The sequence below is a fragment of the Leptosomus discolor genome, chromosome 7, assembly GCF_034619465.1.
Source record: "Leptosomus discolor isolate bLepDis1 chromosome 7, bLepDis1.hap2, whole genome shotgun sequence".
Taxonomy (NCBI): Eukaryota; Metazoa; Chordata; class Aves; order Leptosomiformes; family Leptosomidae; genus Leptosomus; species Leptosomus discolor.
Window position 1 is genome coordinate 8,974,505 of NC_141397.1, and position 19,437 is coordinate 8,993,941.

The 19,437-nt window shown below is 41.0% G+C and overlaps 1 protein-coding gene across 1 annotated transcript; it reads left to right on the forward strand.

The window, feature by feature from the left end:
• The first annotated feature begins 542 nt into the window (after positions 1-542).
• On the forward strand, positions 543-16,817 carry GPNMB (glycoprotein nmb). The gene is made up of 11 exons (XM_009958000.2): positions 543-612; positions 5,550-5,699; positions 6,420-6,563; positions 7,884-8,063; positions 9,130-9,288; positions 9,754-10,062; positions 11,274-11,396; positions 12,113-12,215; positions 13,122-13,327; positions 15,752-15,839; positions 16,664-16,817. The coding sequence occupies exons 1-11, from the start codon at positions 543-545 to the stop codon at positions 16,815-16,817; spliced, it is 1,686 nt and encodes a 561-aa protein (XP_009956302.1).
• Positions 16,818-19,437: the final 2,620 nt, after the last annotated feature.

Consider the following 19,437-nt stretch of genomic DNA (forward strand, 5'->3'; position numbering starts at 1 on the left):
TCTGATCAGGAGGCAAGTCCAGGAATATGTTGGAATTGGCCAGTCTACATTTGTTGTTACCCAGCATGTGGGGAGAGACCCACGGTTAAGTAGCCACGGGTCCATCAAATGCAGTGAGCTGTTGCAGTAACACTTACAAATCAGGCTGGGGCAAGAGTTAATTTGGATTGCTAGAAATAAACATTCCTAATTTAAAATCAAATTAAGTATAAAAATTGATCATAGTGCAAAACTAGCATAAAAATGCCTGTGAGGTAAATGGTGTGGCACCAAACAGGTCTCTCAGAAATCCCAGGGAATGCTGAAAGCAAAGGCAGTGAGTCATAAGCACATGAGCTGAAAGAAGCTGAAGACAAAATCATGCATCTCTGCTTAATTCCATCACATGATGAATCCCGGGGCCCTTCATTTAATTGGAGAGCAGAGCAGCAGAGAAACTTCATTCTCACTTCTCAGTGGGGACTGGCAGAGTTACCGTGTGCAGGCACTGGTAACTCTCCGCTCCTCTGTGCGAGCCGAGCCAGCGCAGGGTCTCTGGCACCATGAGCGGCGTTCACCTCCACCTCGGATTCCTGCTCCTGGCCGAATTGGTGCTGTGTGCTGCCGCCACACGTGAGTGCTTCCTTCCCCCCCATCCTCTCTCCCTGCCTCCATGGGTTCGACATTCTGAGCCAGTGGGGTAAAACCGGCTGCTCCTTGAACGTGCAGCGGGTGCTGGAGCTGTGCTTGGGAATCTGTAGGCAACAGCTAGCCCTACCTCAGGGTTGCCTGGCTCTGGGTAGAAATGTCACCTGAGCTGGAGAAATATGCCGAGAGCTGTCCGGTTATCTATTTCTTGCGCTCCACAGATACCCAGAGCTGACCGGAGCTAAGCCTTGGCTCATTTCAACGAATTTCCAACAGTATTTCCCCAGCTGAAGCGTGGCTAAAAAGGCAGATGCAGAATGGACTTCTCTCAGTTTGCTCAGCTCAGCTGTGTCTGGGAGAGGCCAGGGCAGCAGCAGTGCTCCCTGTCGGGACACCCAGACCTGTGGATCCCCAACCTCAGGGAGCCCAGTCAAGGAATCGGATCCTCAAGCCATGGAGGGCAGGCACTGGGCTGATCCTCTGCTTCTTTCTGGGCTCCCAGCTTGACTCAAGTCTTAGGTTGACTCTCTGAGCTCTGGGCTGGGAACCCAGAAGTGGGATTTTAGGCTGAAATTCCAGACTCCACAGTAAGGAAACTGAAGACTTTAAAAGCTGAGGTCCGGCTGAGCATCTATCTAGCCTTGTACCTGTCTCCAATGGGAAACAGTAATGGATGCAAGTGTATGCTAGTATTTACTCAGGACACTTTCTCAGCCTCTGATGATCTATAGCACCAGAACTGCCTCTGTCCAATGCAGAGTCACCGTATTTAACAGGTTTTACTGGACTTTTCTTCCATCCATTCATGCACTTGGGTTTTGATTGCAGCTCGTGTTACATTTTTGGTACACATAACACCCTGCCAGCAAGAAATTTCACACCTGAACTGTGCCTTACATGAAGAAATATCTTTTATGCGCTTAGAACCCGTAACCTGCTGGTTTAATTTGATTCTCCTCAACTTTTGTACTTTCAGAAATAGCGACAAATTGCCTCTTCCTCCATGCTGTTCATGATTCTGTTTTTACACTCTCCTCTGTCACCTCTTCTCCAGGCTCAAGACACAGTCTATTTAGCTGTTCCTCCTATGGAAACAATTTTATCCCTTTGTAGCATCCTTGCCACCTTTCTCTGTATTTTTTCTGTTCCCTTATACCCTGATTGAGCTGCAGAGAAATGAGCAGCATACAGCATTCAAGACATGAACACATATGGAATTATACAATACTGTAATGACATTTTCATTTTCGTTCTCTATCCAGCCTTTTCCTGGTTTTTCAACTACCAATGAGTACTGCATTCAAAACTGTAAAGCTACAAGATCTCATTTCTGAGTGGCTATAGCTAGTTTAGAGCCTCTTGTTCTGTAAGTAAAGTTACATTTAACTATGCTGAATTTCATATAATTTTATTGAGTCATTGAGACTCGTACAGTCCTCCCCTCTACTACTTTAAAACACTGTCTTCAATCAGATTAAAGAACTTTACCCGTCTTCTAGATTATGAACATTTTAGACCGTTGCAACAGTTGAGAAAACTGGCCACTTATCCATAACTTCTGGTTCATATATCCTAACGAACTATTTATCCACGTGAAATCCTTCATTCTTATCCCATGGTAACTTAGTTCCTTTATGTGCCTCTAGCAAGGGACCTCATCAAATGCTGTCTGGAACTCGAGCAGACTACAACAGGCAGGTCAGCCTTGTTCCCATGCTCTCTGGCTCCCTCAGCGAAACTTGAATATATTTGTGAGGAATGCACTCCTTTTACGGCGTATCATATTAATCCACTGTATCTGCTAATTCTGTTCTCCACTGCTGTTTCTACCAGCTTCTCCAATTTGAGGCTCAAACTTTTTGTAATCCTCTAAATCTTGCCTGGAAGTGTTTTTTAAAAACTGTCATCACATTTGCCAACTTTTGTTTCTCAGCCACTGAAGCAGTTTCAAGCAAGATGTTACATGCTATGGTTAATAGCTTGTTTATTTCACTCTTGAATAACTTCCACATTTTCTGAGCCAACCTATCTAGACAACTTCTTCATTTTGCTCATTTGTTCTATTTTTTTATGCCAACACTTCATTTTGAGAGAGATTCTCCACCATTGCAAAGAAAAATTCTAGCACAGAAACCTCTTATGCTCCTCCTTTGTGAATGAAAACGTAAACTAATGTATTTGGCTTTTGTGCTATCCCTTTATCTACCCTAAATGCTTCTTTTTGTATCTACATTACCTTTTGGCCTTACAGACTTTCTGGCAGCTTTCCACTACTTTTGTATTTGAAAAAAAAAGATTAATCAGCAGTTTTTATGATTTTGCAAGTTGTTCCTCAAATTCTTTTTTGTCCTGCTTTATTATATTTCTATATGTGACTTCAGCAAGTTCACATTATTTTTTGTCTTCAGCCATTTTACTTCTACTACCCTTCCAGCCTCTTTAGCTGGTCATCTTTTTATTGCTGTTGTTCTAATATTGCCTTTCGTTCTCTCTTTCCCGGCTAACACACTATCACAGGAAATGCTGAACAAACGTAGCAAATGCCTTTGCTACATTTTTCACCAGAATGAGAAAGAAGAAAGTCAATCAGAGTATAAGATCTTTTCTCCTATGACCACCTCACCAAAATGATTACAGTAATCAGTTCCTTGGAGTGTAATATTGCTCTGTCTAGTTCAAACTGAATTGCTCTAATTTTGGTTATGACCAACATCTGTTCTTGAGTGGTTTTCATTGTTAAAGAAGAAATACATTAAAGATTTTTTTTCCTTTACATTCAGCAACTGAAAATCTTCCATTCCATGTGTTAGAGAAACTAGTGCTGAAGTCTTTGCTCATCTGAAAAAATGTTTTTGTCTTGTCCTGAAGCTTGTGAAATGTTTTATATTCGATTGAAATAAACAAAGCACATCAGGGAAGCACAGAAACGCCCAAGCAGCTTGTGGTTTAGAAGCAGTGACCACAACAGTTATTACCAAAGCTGGACAAGAAAATTACTTCTGAATTCAAGGATGGTTATTGAAAATTCAAAATTAAAAGCATTTATAAAATTAAAAGTGTTCCAGCTCTTTTTGATGAATTGAGCATTTGGGGAAAAAACAATGATTGAAATGTTTTGATCTGACAAAATCAAAACATTTTTATTCATTAAATAATTTTTAGATAAAATCAATAAGAATGGGAAAAAGAAATTAGGAAAAATTCCTAGCTACTTACTTTCAAATAAGATGACACATTAGTTTAATGACCTAAAATGTAATTGAACTTGATCAGCCTTTGTGAAATACTCTTACAGCTGCTAATCTGTTTTTTTCCCTGAGAAAAGTTTCTGAAGGACAACATTACCCAACTCTTCTGACCAAGAAGAAAAACAATTCAGCACGTGGTACAGGCCATTAAGTAAATACCAGTCATGATGTTATGCTTTGCTCGCATCAAAATATCTTAAATCTGCAGGAAAGTCTTGATTCAAGTGATTTAAGCGAGACTGTGTGGAGTTCCTGTAGGGCAAAAGACTGTGGGAGAATATGTCTCTTGAGGGCAAAATCTGTTCTTTTCCCCCGAACTTTTCAGTCCACAAGACTGGGGAGAGCGCTACCAGCACCAGTTCAGAGTGACCACTGAGATGGGGCTGGCCAAGGGATGTCCTGCCTGCCCAGCAGAAATCTCACTGGACAATAAAACGTCTAGAGAAAGCAGCTCCTGCCTGTTCTTCAGTGCTGTTTCTCTGGTTCTCCCTTGCAGTAAAATTAGGAGTCGCATGCCCACAAAGACTGTGCTTAGACTGGTTACACCTGCTCTGTGCCTTCTCCAAAACCCAGAGAAATTCCAACGCAGCCGGTTATGTTACAGCGCACAGGGCCATCCTTGCCCTTCCTACAGCTCTCTGTGTTTTCCTTGAAGTCACCCAGCTCTTTGCTGCACTTGGGTATAAATCTCAGGAGCATTCAGCACCAGCTACCTTCCAAACGAAGCCAGGAAAAGCAGAAGTCCTAACTCCCTTGATGTTGTGACAGAATGGCACTCCCAGCAGTTACCTGATGAACATGACAGAGTTGTTTAAAGCCCCCAGGCTTTAATGGAACTCTGCCTGTGAGCCTACTTGCAAACACATTTTTATGGCATCCTACAGTGGTTGACAAGTTCCTACAGGTTACTTGGATGTTTACTTTGCTTTTCATCATGTGTACTTTGTGACAGAAAGAGGGATCCTAGAAGGCCTGGGAAAAGTTTGAGCCCATCATTTGTCATAATATGAGAATAAAGAGGTCATAAAAGTTATTTAATATCTGAGCCATTTTAAAGTAATAGACACGAAGCTAATATGTTTTTGTTTTTATATTATAAACACACTGAATTTACGATTCAGCTCTAAATTTCCTTTTCTGGAAATACCAGCTTCTGTTACAATTGGTTCCACCCCTCCCACCCAAACCACCAGCCAACTCACAAAAGAAGCTTCACTGGATCAAAATTAATTCCTGGCATAACTTCCACTAGAGCACAACTCAGACACAGAGTGAATTTATCCTGTTAGCCTTTTACTCAGAGATTTATTACCAGGCCAGCACAAAGCAGTCAGCAATCAAGCAACCTCTGTACAACTAGCCTGATTGTTGCAGGGTTATGTCCATTCATACAAACTGTTGCTCTGATATAGTCAAAATGTTGTAAACTTTTTTATTCTTTGTCTGGAAAGCGTGCAATAGTGCAAGTAGAAAAATGTCAGTCTGTCAGTGGTGGAATTCTCTTTATGTTGGTTATAGTTCATGCATTTATAGCTGCAGTGATAAAATTCCATAACTTTCTACTAGTGAAGAGTTTTCTAATCAGTACAAGAATATAGTTGTAACAAGAAGTTCAGCACAACAGCAATGTTTTTATATGTATCTATTACATTGCACGTTCATTTTTCTCTCTAGGGTTTCAAGATGTGCTGAGCCATGGAAGCACTTCTCTTGTTACATCCTACAAGACGCTCCAAGGCTGGTCTAGTGATCAAAATAAATGGAACGAAAAGCTTTACCCTTTCTGGGAAGAAGGAGATCCCAGATGGAAAGACTGCTGGAAAGGTGATCACATATATGCATTTCAAAGACACTGAGAAAACAAAGACACTGAGAAAAAAGGCCAGAAAGTCCACCTCATTGAAGACTGCGGGTGCTATAGTGCTTTTTCGTAGGTGCAATACCCACTGCGGCTGCAAGGAATAGCAAATTGGAGATGATTGCCTTTGATCCCGTTGTCCGAGTACATTGCCTGAGGAAGCAGAACAGTGGGTTGTTACAGTAAATGCTTTCCCATGACTCATAGCCTCAGACATTAACACTTATTAAGAAGAATTGATGACCAGGGGTCTAGGACAATCTATTGTTTGGAACATGCCCTAGAGGGCAGGTAGCTTCAACTGCTGCCTCAGTAGGGGATTGTGGGCTTCAGTTTGACAACTTTGGTGAAGACCCAGTTTATTATTACCTGGTCTGAATGGAGGTCCAAAGGCTCTATCACTGAGGAGAAACAAAAATATTCTCCTTTGGAATATATTGACCCCCACGGGTAAGAAAAAATATTCTTAGAAATGAATGACAGGCCAGTAAGAGATATGATATGATGAGTCCTTCTGATTGTTCTAAGTTTGGGTTTTGAGAAGAATGCAAGTGACTTAGAAGCACAAAACCCCTTGGAAACAGAGGAATCAATAAAGCATTTCTAATGCGAATAGTGCTCAGTTGAGGGTAGCTGCTCTTCTGACGCTCCCTTTACTGTGTGAGGACCAATTTTCTTTTCTACAGGCGGAAGGGTGACAGCCAAATTGGACACTGATAGCCCAGCACTGGTAGGATCCAACGTGACCTTTGCTGTGACTCTCCAGTTTCCCAAGTGCCAGAAAGAAGATAATGATGGCAACATAATATACGAGAGAAACTGCACCCAGGGTAGGTAACGGCAGTCTCCCTGCACTATATGCACGTCTGACTACGCTGCTGGTGTGAGCGTGTCATGAACCTTTGGAAACGTCAGAGGCACACAACAGCCATGGCGCTTTTAACTGACAACTACACTCGTGTCTAACCTGTGCCACACCAGTTTCTTTCCTGAGATCACCACTGTGGTATTTTTTACCATTCTGCACCCTCTCTATATAATGACCAATATATATATATATATAATGAGATACATATAATGCCCTCACTATCAAGTTGCTTTCCCAAAGCAGTGACATTAATTTGGCTTCCTAACAAAACTGTTACTGCTTTTCAGCTCAGTCACAAGGTTGCACAGGCACACTTGTTTTCTTCTAAATTTATAAAGCTGTCAATTTATAAAATTGTGATTATTTTTTTAATTAGGAATTGTGGAACTCACCAACCATCACCTGCATCTTGAAAAACCCTCAAGAAAGACTAAATCTCACATTCCCACGCTTTAAGAATGAAAAACAAACAAATAAATAAATAATTTAAAAATCAAGCAATCTTTTCATCATAATATCACCTTTTCCATCTTATTTACTGTTACACAGAGCAAAAAACCTATCACAATTTCAATGTCTGAAGCTGCTGGATCTAGAGTGAAACAGGCTGTTGTACATTTCTTCCTCTGAATTCATAAAAGTTCAACAAATTTTTTTACCGATCAAAGCAATTTTCATTTCAAGGCATATCAGCAAATTTTTTGTCAGCCTGAGTTCTACTTTTTGACTGTCTAATGTTTTGTTAACTGTTGATATCCATTCTCTACTTAATATCTGTTGTGCCATTTGGGGAAGGAAACTGTCTTTTTTTCATTCAGAAAGGAACTGAAATTCATGTCTAAGTTATTTAAAGGTGCCATAGAAAACTTCTCTGACAAAACAAACTAAGTCACTTCCTCACACTGCTTCCATGGCTGCTATTTCTACTTAAAATTTTAGATTCTGCTTGCCAAATGTTCAGGTAGCCCCACTAACTCCGGTGAAACAGTAGCATTCCGTGTAGTCAACAGCAAGTTTTGGGCAAGCAATTTTAAACTCTGTCGTGAGACAGTAAAACTTTTTTAAGCTTCTAAATAAAACAATGCCAAGCCAGAACAATTTGGTGTTTACATTAAAAACCAAAAAAACACACTCAGAAAAACAAAATGTCAGTCTAAAACCACCATGCTTTACCTGTTGTTTAAGTGCAATAACTGCTGTTACCTAGGGTGTCTGCCTCCTGTTTCCTGACTTTCTGCGCATTTCTCAGTTAACCAGGAACATGTCCTATTTCTACACTTAGATCCTCCGGTTTCCCAGGATCAGCAAATCTATGTCTACAACTGGACTGAATGGATCGACAACTGTGGCTGGGAAAACTGCACAAGCAACCACAGCCATAACGTATTTCCAGACGGGAGACCTTTCCCTCATTATCCTGGCTGGAGGAGAAGAAACTTTGTCTATGTGTTTCACACGTTTGGTTAGTATCGCAACACATCGCTTGGTTTGGCTGATGCTGCAAATCTTATATTCACTCTGTACTCATTTGTTGAGTATATTTTATTAAAAGTCCTTTAAAAAGCATTCCACGATTTTGAGTGGAGATCCTAAACTCATTCCCAGACAGGCCATCAGCTGCTCAGTCTGGAAATCATGGATTACCAAGAAATTATCTTTCAATCTGCATTCACAGTACTACCACTGAAGAAAATTAATTTCCTTTCGGTAGGACTCAAGATCCCTTTCTAGTAAAACAGAGGGTCCGAGCAGGTCAGTCAGATGATTTGCTGACCGCTCACTGCCACTGCAGATTCTTAAATTTAGGAGAGACCATAGCGCTGTATGTCCTCAGTTCAGTTTATCAGAGCAGCACTTCTTGCCTCTGGGGAGATGAAAACTGCCACTGTGTGGTACTGATGTGGTCACAGATGCTGATTTTCAGTGTTTCCAGCTCCTGAGTATGTAACAGTTGGGCTATTCCTGACAACGTCTACATACTAAATCTTAGTATCCTAAGCCGGCTTGGCTAAATCAGTATTACCATCAGTATCAGCATGGCTTACAATAATAATGTCCCAAATTTTATGTAGGGGTGATGCTATTTACCTACCTCAATCAGCTGTTACAAAGACAAATAAGCAAATGGTATGAAGCAAGAGGTATTATATCTTCTCGCTACACTGACAGTGTACGAATACAAGACCACTTAAAATGCCTTAGAGGTAACACCATCCACTACACAATCCTAATGACTCAATGTAATGTAATTGCTTTGGAAAGATGTAGACGCCTTGGCAAATTTTTCTCAGATTAGTGAAATTTGGGACATCTTTCTGACACCTTCAAAAAAAACCCCAAAGAAATAATGGGAGTAAACACGTTGTAAAAGTATTCAGTCGTCCAAAAACACCTGTCAGGTAACTGAAAGACAATTCTAAGCTATTCATTTTGATTTAAGCAATCCAAGATTCAGAGAGATATTGCTTCTCTTAAATCAACTTGTAGCTAGGCTGAAGGGGAAAACATAAGTTTATGTTCTGTTTCAGGTCAGTACTACGAAACAACTGGACGATCTTCGGCAACATTTTCAGTCAACACAGCAAACATCACTCTTGGCAAACACGTGATGTCGGTGTCCATTTATAGGAGAGAGCACTCAGCCTACATTCCAATTGCAAGAGCAAGTGCCATTTATGTCGTAACAGGTGAGCGTGCTGGAATAAACTGCAATAAAATACTGGGAGTATTTGTTGTTTAGGTGTTAAAAGAATTCAGCACAAGCATCAGCTGGCACGAAAAGGCATTTGCTTGAGAAATGTTTTTAATATGAATGTGGAATCTCTGGTAAATTGCCTTGAGTAGCGTGATTTACCTTTGTGTCTAGCTCAGTTGTGACACCTCTATTTTGTAATGAAAAATGATTTACGAGGGGAAATGCAATCTCCCACAGATGCCTGAGATTTCTCATTTCTTCCCACACTTTTCTGGGTAACTGTTTCCTACTGACATTCACTCCTCAGACCAGCAAATCATATTAAAGTAGAAACCCAGGTTAAAGATATTAATGTCTCACATTTTGACTGTCGCTCTTCAGGGATTTTGGAGCTGTTTGTTGTTTGCAGACAGGTATGTATGCTCTATTTATTTACTTCTTTTTTTTTCCCCTCCAGACAAAATTCCGATATTTGTGAGTATGTTCCAAAAACATGACCGCAACATCTCAGACTCCATTTTTATTAAAGACTCACCGATCATATTTGATGTGAAAGTCCATGATCCCAGCTACTACCTTAATAATTCTGCCATCTCCTACCAGTGGAACTTCGGTGATGGAAGTGGCTTATTTGTAGCCAGCAGTTCCACTACATCTCACACCTATACTCTGCAAGGAAACTTCACTCTGAATTTAACTGTCCAAGCCATTATACCTGTACCTTGCAAGCCAGTAACACCCACTGCACCATTGCCCACCTCAGCAGGTAAGAGTTTACCAAACAGCAGCGATATTGGGAGCTATGCTAAAACTCTAAACTCTGCTATTTTAAGTTCATATCTTTAGAAGTTTTACCATCACCAACAAAAGAGCTGCAAGGCTCTGCAAACCCTCTATAAATTGGTTTAGAGACAGAATCAATAAACATAAACTCATCTATGATTCTATGGTAGGCGTCACTTACACATTTAACACATCACACATCCAGTTCCACCACCACAGTGACAGCATGCAGAGGTCTTCAGGCGGACACACAGTATATATAAATTTGATTTTACACCCTCTACCACACCAGGTCAAGTGGTTTCAGCCTTGCCTAGTCAGGGTCATCTTCTGAGGTATGATGTAAGTTTTAAGCAAGAAAAAGGTATTTCAGAACACTCTTGTAGCCAGTTCCTTTCTGGTTTGCATTAAATTCCACTCCAAATTAAATGAGATTGGATTGAACTAGAAAAAAATTACTCATACTCCAAAATATGGGATTTCCACATGGCATTAACCCAAAATGTCTTTTCCGCTTTAAATTTATGCACTATTGTATTTCATAATAACTTTAATTATGTTCAGCATTGTTTTATCATCTCAGAGGGTTTTAAGGTTTGCAAAAGGCCTGCAGAAGGTCTGTAGTTTCAGCCTGGGTGGTTATAATACTACTACTATTAAATTGTAAATGTGGCTGTATTTTTCAAATTTCAGAATTTTAATATGTGCTTTTACTAAAATGTTGAGTAAGAATGAAAAATGAAAGGAAAAATAGAATTTTCACCACTTCCCCCCTTCATTTTTCCACTAGCTGTAATGTAGAGCAATGGCAAAATACCTGCTTTTAAAGAGAACATTTTAAACCTTTAATTGGCCTTTGGATTTCTTCTATAATTGATCTGGGAATTTTAAAGAAGTGTTTAATTACATCAAACCTCGCAGTCTCACTTTTGTTTCACAGAGATGTGTGACTAGCAAGGTGGCTTTTAGAATGAGGCTACCCAGGCTACTCCAGGGTTCTGCAGCTGGGCATGTGTGGGGTTTTTAAGGCTCATTGCCATGATCCCATACAGATACACACACGGCTGCACGGCTGCAAACCAAAGTCACTAATGACCTGTGCAATGAATGCAGTAGAAACTCATGGCTGTGTTCAGAATAGCTCTAAGCAGAACTTGTTCTAAAGCTGTGAATCCATTCTTTCTCTCTCAACAGTTACAACTGGAGCACCTTCTAATTCAGACTCTTCTACTGCTGTCGAGTCAATGGAAGATAATCCTGATGGGGGCTGCCATATTTACAGAAATGGATACTATAGAACTGGTATCTCTGTCGTAGGTAAGGACGTGGGTCAACGCCTGAACAGAGGACTGGGGTTAATAATGCACAACAATGCACGGCAGAGATAATGTTTCTTTAGGCTCACTTTTATCCAATACGTGAGACCCAAAATAAGATGCTTCTCTTGGACCTATCTGACATTTTTAAAGATTGATGTACAGACAGCTAACTGGCCAACTTCAGTTGCTGTACGTGCTCTGCCAGGACCTAGAGACAGAGCTTATGGCCCCTTGGTTTCAGACACGTGAGGATGGCCCTTGGTCTGGATGCCTGTCAATGGCCGCCCCCACGCTACATGCGGTGTTTCCAGGCACTTGGGCTGGAGGGGATGTGCACCATATCTCTGCTTTCTACACCATCAGCTTCTGAACCTGCCATGCCTGAAGCACACTGCACTGGGGGCGGTCACATAAGGTTGAGCTGACCTTGGCATGGACAGAAGTCAAGGGTAGTGGGACAGGGAAGTGATTTAGTAAAACAAATAAGTAAATAATCATAAATGGAAAAATAAAGCAGAGCAGAAAGGAGCAGCCTCACAGGGAAAGCACTGGAAAATTCTGGCTTTCAAACCCTTCAAGAGGAGTGCTAAGGGAGGTAGGAGGTTGTGGAAAACAAGACCTGAACTGAGCATCAGCCAAATACTTGAGGTACTGTACACACAGACTTCAGAGCTTGTCATATGTCCTACCATTGACATCTGTTTCCTCTCCCAGAGGGAATCCTTGAGGTAAATATTATTCAGATGACGAACATCCAGATGACAGAAAGTCAGGCTGAAAACTCACTGGTTGACTTTGTTGTTACCTGCCAAGGGGGGTAAGTGTATGAATGAAACTGTCAATCTTCCCTCTTTAAAAATAATTAGGTGCTGGAACACTGTCTGCACTTAGATGCAGCTGCAGGAGCAGAAGTTGGGAACTACAGTGTTTCTATTTCTTGCTGGAACTAAAGACAATGCAAGTCTCATTTGTAAACTATGGCAACAGAGGCTACTGCCAGGCTCTTAGGATTCAGAACAATTGTCAAGTCTCAGTAAAAATAAGAGAACTAGATAGTGGGGAGAAACAATTCAATATTTTCCTGGCCAAGACAAGATTTCAGCACTTACTGTGAAATGGGAAGCAGTTTACTGAAATTGGAAGGGAATGCTTTCTTCTTGGCCGTGATTTTTTGACACTTAGAGTAAATGGGTGTGTCCAAGCAATTTCTTGGATAGGAAAACATTGCACTAATGCTCGTACCTCCTAGAAATGCATTAGAGTCGAGAGGACTGAGAAGTACAAGAATCGCCTTGGTAATGCAACCAGGAAAGAATCAACCTCTCTTAAGTTAGTGTTTACTTTTTTGGCACATGATACTACATATAAGAATCTGCATTCCTTTCTTAATGATGTGTATTAAAGCTAACAGACTTCATAAGCTGATTTGAGGCAGGTAATTCTGTGATCACCATAAAATGTTAATTGATATGTAAAACAAGCAGATAATTTTATAGATTGTATCTATGCATTTTAGATTAAATCCACATGTATGTACATATAAAATATATAGGTATGTATAAAATATATATAGAAAATGTACTAATAAAACACTTAAATCATTATAGTGCCACTGATTCCAGTAAACAGGCACCAGCATAAAACTGGAGCACCAGTGCAATGTGTCTATGAATCGGGCTAACAGGACTCCACAGATGCAATGAGTTCTCTCTCCCCATCCCAGTCTCCCCACAGATGTTTGCACAGTAGTTTCTGACCCCACGTGCCAGGTGTCCAAGAGTGTGGTATGCGACCCCATCATCGTCACTGACGAATGCTTACTCACCATCAGGAGGGCTTTTGAGGAACCTGGAACATACTGCATAAACATCACCTTGGCCGATGACACAAGTCAAGCCCTTGCCAGCGCGCTGATTTCTGTAAACGGAGGTGAGGCCACACAAAGCAGTTGCGGGTTGTCCGTGAATAGCTTCTCCCTGTGGTCATTTCCCTGCAGCGGGGGGGAAGAGCACAGGAATTTCTATAGGGTTTTTATTATGCCTAGAGGCCTCAGCTGAGACTGCGCCAGCTTGTGTGAGAGTCCATGCAAAGATAAAGAGATAATTCTTTCCCTACAGGAATTTTAAATATTAGAACTTGGTTTGATTTATGTTTATGATCCAATGAGTACAGTAATTATACAAACCATGAATATGAACAGTCCTTAAGCCATAATGTATTTTTCCACAGAATAACTCCGTTGGGCAGAAAAGCAGGTGGGGACATGCCAGCCAGCCTACTCCACATGTGGAGAAATAGGAGAAACAGAGAGGAATTCAGCTCACTTGAGACAGAAAAAGTCTGTAGCTGAGCTGGCTGCCCTGGGCCCTCTTTGCAGCCCACTGACCTTGACCAGGTTTCTATTTCTACATGAGGATCAGATGAATCCGGTTCTGGAAAGATTTGTGTAACGTTTATTGACTACAAAGTCTGCCCAGGGTAACTATTTCAGGACAGGAGGTTTACCTTTGGTTGGATGAGTGTCGCTGTGTCTTGCTCATGGTTATCCAAGCAGTCTTTGACAGAACCAGGTATTTAAATCAGCCTCAGTCAGAAGTCTAAATGAACACACGTCCTCTCTGCTTCCACCTCATTGCCCTCCTGACCTCCCACTACAATGTCCTAGTGACTCTTCTAAATGCTTTAATCACTGTCAGCCAAGCAACTGACCCTTTGCGGTCATTTGCCACAGTATTTTTTGCTGATTTTATTTAACCAAGGTATAAATTTAGCTGCACCGAAATCAGTTCATGACGGCTAAGGCACAATGCCTGACCTGTAAGTGGATTTTGGCTTCTAAAGATGAAAATAATCATGCAGCAGGATTTTTCAAAACTGTATTCACAGCAGCTAACTTTAGCCCAACAAGACTGGTCTTCCTAGGTTTCCTCCAGAGGGCAAAGACAGGTTGTACGTTGGGGTTTCCTCTATAATCAAAGCAGAATTAGGATCTAAGAGAGGTTGCTGCTTTGAGTCACCTTCTGGAGGAGCCCATCTAACGTTTGCAAACATTTCTCATGCGCCACAATTTTCCACTCATTTCAAGAGAAGGCAACTATTATGAATTTCTGAAAATCCCATAACTTTTGCCTAAACATCTGGCGTTCAAAATTTGGCAGGACTGTGCATGCATTATGTAGGCACTGCACAAAACATCTGCTCTTAACTTGCTTAAACTGCTGTTGAATGGGTTGCAGTCCTATGATTTAGACCCATCCCATCAGTAAGTGTTGCTTTGCAAACCAGTCCAAGGACCTACCTTATTCATGAAATAAGGCAAAGCCCTACAGATTCAGCAAAAATATTGTGTAAACGAGGAATGAGGTCAAGCCTGCACAAACAATTGTACCAACAAACTGAGAAATATATTAGGCACACGTATCAAGTAAATGGTAAACCCTGATTTGATATCTCACTTTTCATTGCCAGCAATCATAAATTAATAACTGGAAAGGCAAGCTGACATGCACCTCTAGGTTACTTTATTGTATAAAGACTGGTGTTAATATGAGGACCAAGAATGTGTCTCAATGTCAGTAAACTCAATAAAGGTACAGCCTCTGGACTGGAAATTCAGATATTTAACTCAAATTTAAAAAAAAATACTTGTAATGGTTTAGCTTCTTCCATCAGATACGACGGAATTAGGAGTAGATGTGAGTGAAATGCTTGATGGCAAACCAGAAGGCAGAGTTCAATGAGAAGCAGAGCATAAAGTTAATTTCCCAGCATGAGCATGTTAAAAAAGCGGAGCCCTCAGCTCTTGGATAAGGCAAACAAGCCTAAGTGCATCAAGCTCTCAGCCACGTCTGCCATCTTAGCATATACGACTGCAACAAACAATGTTTAAGAAATTCCTTTTTTATCCCCTTTTCCCCTGGACATCACCCCTAAGAGAAAGCTGAAGCTGATTCTAACATTAAAGCTCATAAAGAGACTGCACCTCTCACACTCAGTGCAAATGTTTCCCTAGCATAGCAATCGGCAAGGAGCAAATTAGCCTCACCTCCTGAGGTGCCAGCAAAACCCTCCGCTCCCTTGCTGGAAAAGCAGCCGTGTGTCTCAGGAGCATGGCTCATGTGAGGAAACTGGCAAAGCCCAACTCACACTCTGACGGAACCAAGAATTAAAGCAACTAGGATGTCAAAGCACCACCTCCTGCCAAAGTCATTGACCTCCAACGCTTGGCGTATCAGAAGTATTAAGCGTACTTCAACCTGTACAACAATTAACTAAAAACTACGTCTTCCGTAGAAAATCTACCTCACTGTAAAAATGAGGCTAACTTTTAATCAACTACTTTCTGAACTCTAGGATCATCATCAGGAACAACAGAAGGTGTCTTTATCTTCCTTGGTTTGTTGGCAGTGTTTGCCGCCATTGGGGCTTTCATCCTTTACAAGTAAGTTGCAAGTTTCTGGGATAAAAACAGTTCAAGGAACTGTCAAAAACATTAGTTTAAATTAACAAAACCAACCACTTAAATTTGCATTAGTGATATTTTTGTTTCTTTTTTATTGTTGTTCACAAATATTCTGGCAAATACTCAAGAAAATTAGATCACTGGCTTAAGCCACAAAACCATTGGAAAATTTACAAATGTTAAAGACTTTCATAGAAAATTACATTCTGTGCTCATAAGCACAAACAGTAATACTAGAAGGCCTGGGAACTGCATGTGAGCAGTAAGCAAACTCAAACTTATGTTATTTATATATGCAATAAAACCAAACAACCAGAAATTTAATTAGCTCTAACACTCTTACAAGAAGTGTTTGTGAATGACTGACAGATCAAGAATGAATAATCAAAATTCTTCATTAAATAATTGACAGATTCTTTGGGGATAAGGTGCTGGGCATGCAGGAAAGTAGTTAACAGCAGTACGTTACTGCATTATTAGCTTGGATGTTTCTCATGAAACTTCAAGACTGCACCAAGACTCCTGATTCAAGACTATGCTCATCCTGCAGAGTCAGTGGTGAGAAAGAAACACCTCCTCAGAGCCACAGCACTCCACTAAGGAACGGAGCCTTCTCATTAACCAGGCCTTAGTCACCACTACTGACCTACAGCTGTTAAACATTAGATGGGATTGAAGAGGCGAGAAGGAGAGAGAATATATGTTATGAAAACATGATTGATTCCCTTATGCACTGGTGACATGCTAAATGTGGGCTTCCATTTAAGTGTCTTTCAGCAACTAACTGTGCACATTCCTTGCAGGAGATACAAGCAATACAAGCCTATCGAGAGAAGCACGGGACAAGCAGAGAAGCAGGAGGGACTAACTGCTTATTTAAGCAATTTCAAAGCCATTTTCTTCCCTAGTAGCACTGAGAGAAATCCCCTGCTGAAAAGCAAACCAGGCATTGTTTAAACCTTTAGTCTAACACTGCCTACTAGATTACGTACAGAACTCATATCTGAACTGTACTTTGATGGGGTTTCTTGTTGTTATAAAAGAACAGGTGGTAAGGTGAAAGCACATATAAATGGGGTGGTGACTTTTGGGGGCTTGGTGCGATTAGAAATATTAAAATAGTCCTTTGTAGAAAACAATGAGGTAGTTTTGAGCACTTGCTGTTCTTGCTTGTGATCTAGGATAGACTCTTCTGAATAACTAACACCCCTCCCCTCCCTTATCTGGGTTTTCTTACTTCTAGGTTAACTACCTGCAAAACTAATCACATCCATAATCTGGAGAGGGGGAAAAAAAAACAACAAAACCCAACTTGTAAATACTTAGTCTTAAACAGACAGTCCAGTATAGCTGCTTACTGCCTCAGCAGGATTCATGCTTTTGCTAGACAGACACAAGGAGCAGGCACATGTTATGTCTGTGGAATGAAACGTGCCATGGCCGATTCCCAGGCATTGGCACCGAACCGTCGACACTGCTACACTGGTCCTCTCTTGCTCCAGGCGGGCGAGCTCCCCACCAAGCAAACCCCAGATGCTGGGAACCACCAGAGGCACTGTTCCCCACCGGGAGTTTGGCAGTAGCCACCCTGTTTTGCAGTGGATGCAGCTCACTACATGCCAGTTAGCCTCAGGGCCAGAAAACAGGGCTGGACGCATTTAGTTTCCTACTGGACACGGCTACCAGTGCATGAGTCTCACTATAAACTAGACCACAGACACCCGAGCAACAAGATGAGGCCCATCTGCTTGCCTCTCCCTGTTGAAGCTGTTACTCTGAGTCCCCTGTAAGATCCTCAGATACAATTGCTGATGCTGTCTTTGCCTCCTGTGCCTCTGTTGGTCTGGAGACACTGGACTGGCACCACCGCTCCCCAGAGGGCAGATATGTGCTCCATGTACAAGGGTCAGCAGAACGAGGGCTCTAGCGGGAGGGAGTAGCATTCAACTCCCTTTTCCCCTTCTCTTTTCATCGCTCTATCTCCTGCTGTAAAGATACAGTAATTTCTGCTTGCTCCTCCATCCCTCTGTCTTTGACCACTTCATGACATAAAACCCCACTATAAATAAAGCACTCTGCTCCAGTTTCTGCTCTTGCATGACACAGCTTAGAAAGTGCAAAGTTCTGTAAAATCAATGTGCCTTCACCTGTTCACTCCTGTGGTAAGAAAACTCAGGCTGAGGTTTTCCCAAGTCATCAGGTCTTCTAGGCGTACATGCTCATCCCTCTGCATCGCAGTGTTTCAGTCCAAAACCTGCTGCAGGTTGGATGATTGGATGATGAGGAAAGGAGAGCATCTTACTTGTGGAAGGGAAGAGGTTGCTAAATAGGTTCACTGAGATGAGAAAACAGAACAAAAATGCTTTAAATGGTTCATTTTCCTTAAGAGCTTCGCTGTTAATATTAAAGGTTATAATCAAAATGAAATTAACTTTCAATTGGGGACTGGGCAGATGACCTTACACAATCTATTTCTAAACACTAAATATTTTTAAGATTTGTATTTCAATATAATTAGATTATCTACTGTGTCTTGGAACATCCCTGATTCATTTTGTTCTTGATTCCTGAAGCGATACATCATCATAAACTTATTTTCCTGGTATCTTAGCAGACCTGTCAAATGTTCATTCTTTGTAACCTGAATCTGGTCTTCACTACCACTTCCCCAGTGTGCACAGAAATCTTTAAACGACTGAAGGGTATAAAAAATGCACATTCCAACATACCTGTGAGATTAGTTCTTTAGTTCTAAAATTCAACAGCCTCTTTCTTGTTTCCAGGTTCTCCAATTATTTTAGTTCTTTCGTAGTCATTTCAGTTATACTATTAAAAGCACCACATTTGCCATTGTTCCATCTTCCTCATACGTAACATCCTATTGTCTAACCACAAGTGGGCATCTAAAACCACTCTCCGACTTAAACAGAAAACACACTTCCTGCAAAAATTACTGCCCAAATGTTATACCCTCTGTTATCAGTCAGACTGCTGACAGGAAGGACAGTAATTTGTATTTGTTGCTCGAGCCTGAGGCAGGACAGGGGTTTAGTGCAAAGCTTAAGATGACCTGTAACGCACACGAAAAAATTAAATCTGTCACAGCTACAATGCTTAGGATCAGTGATGATGCAGGCTACCACTGACCCAGGCTACACACAGAAAGCATCTTGTCTCAGCAAAACACTGCACATTAGGAGCTCAGAGGCATCTTAAGCTTTTGCATAGAACACAGCTTTCGGGCATATTTTAAGAACTTTTTTATCCTTTAACGTAAGTATACAGAATAGCTTGCACTGTCTTCCTTTAAATATCATGTCAGAAAATTAAATTTTTATAATTTGGTTTTGCCTTTTCAGCTGTAACTTCCATTTCTTTACTTTTATACAATGGAATCTAACTGCTGCATTGACAAATAAACCATCTAAGGATTTAAAGAGTACATTTCCTTTGTCTCAGAAAGAGATACTGTCAGATAAGCAACTTGATGAGTTGACTAATTACCAATCAAAACAGCATCTACCTCCAGAAAACACAACTGGATTTGCCTTAGTCTTAGATCACGTACACACATCTA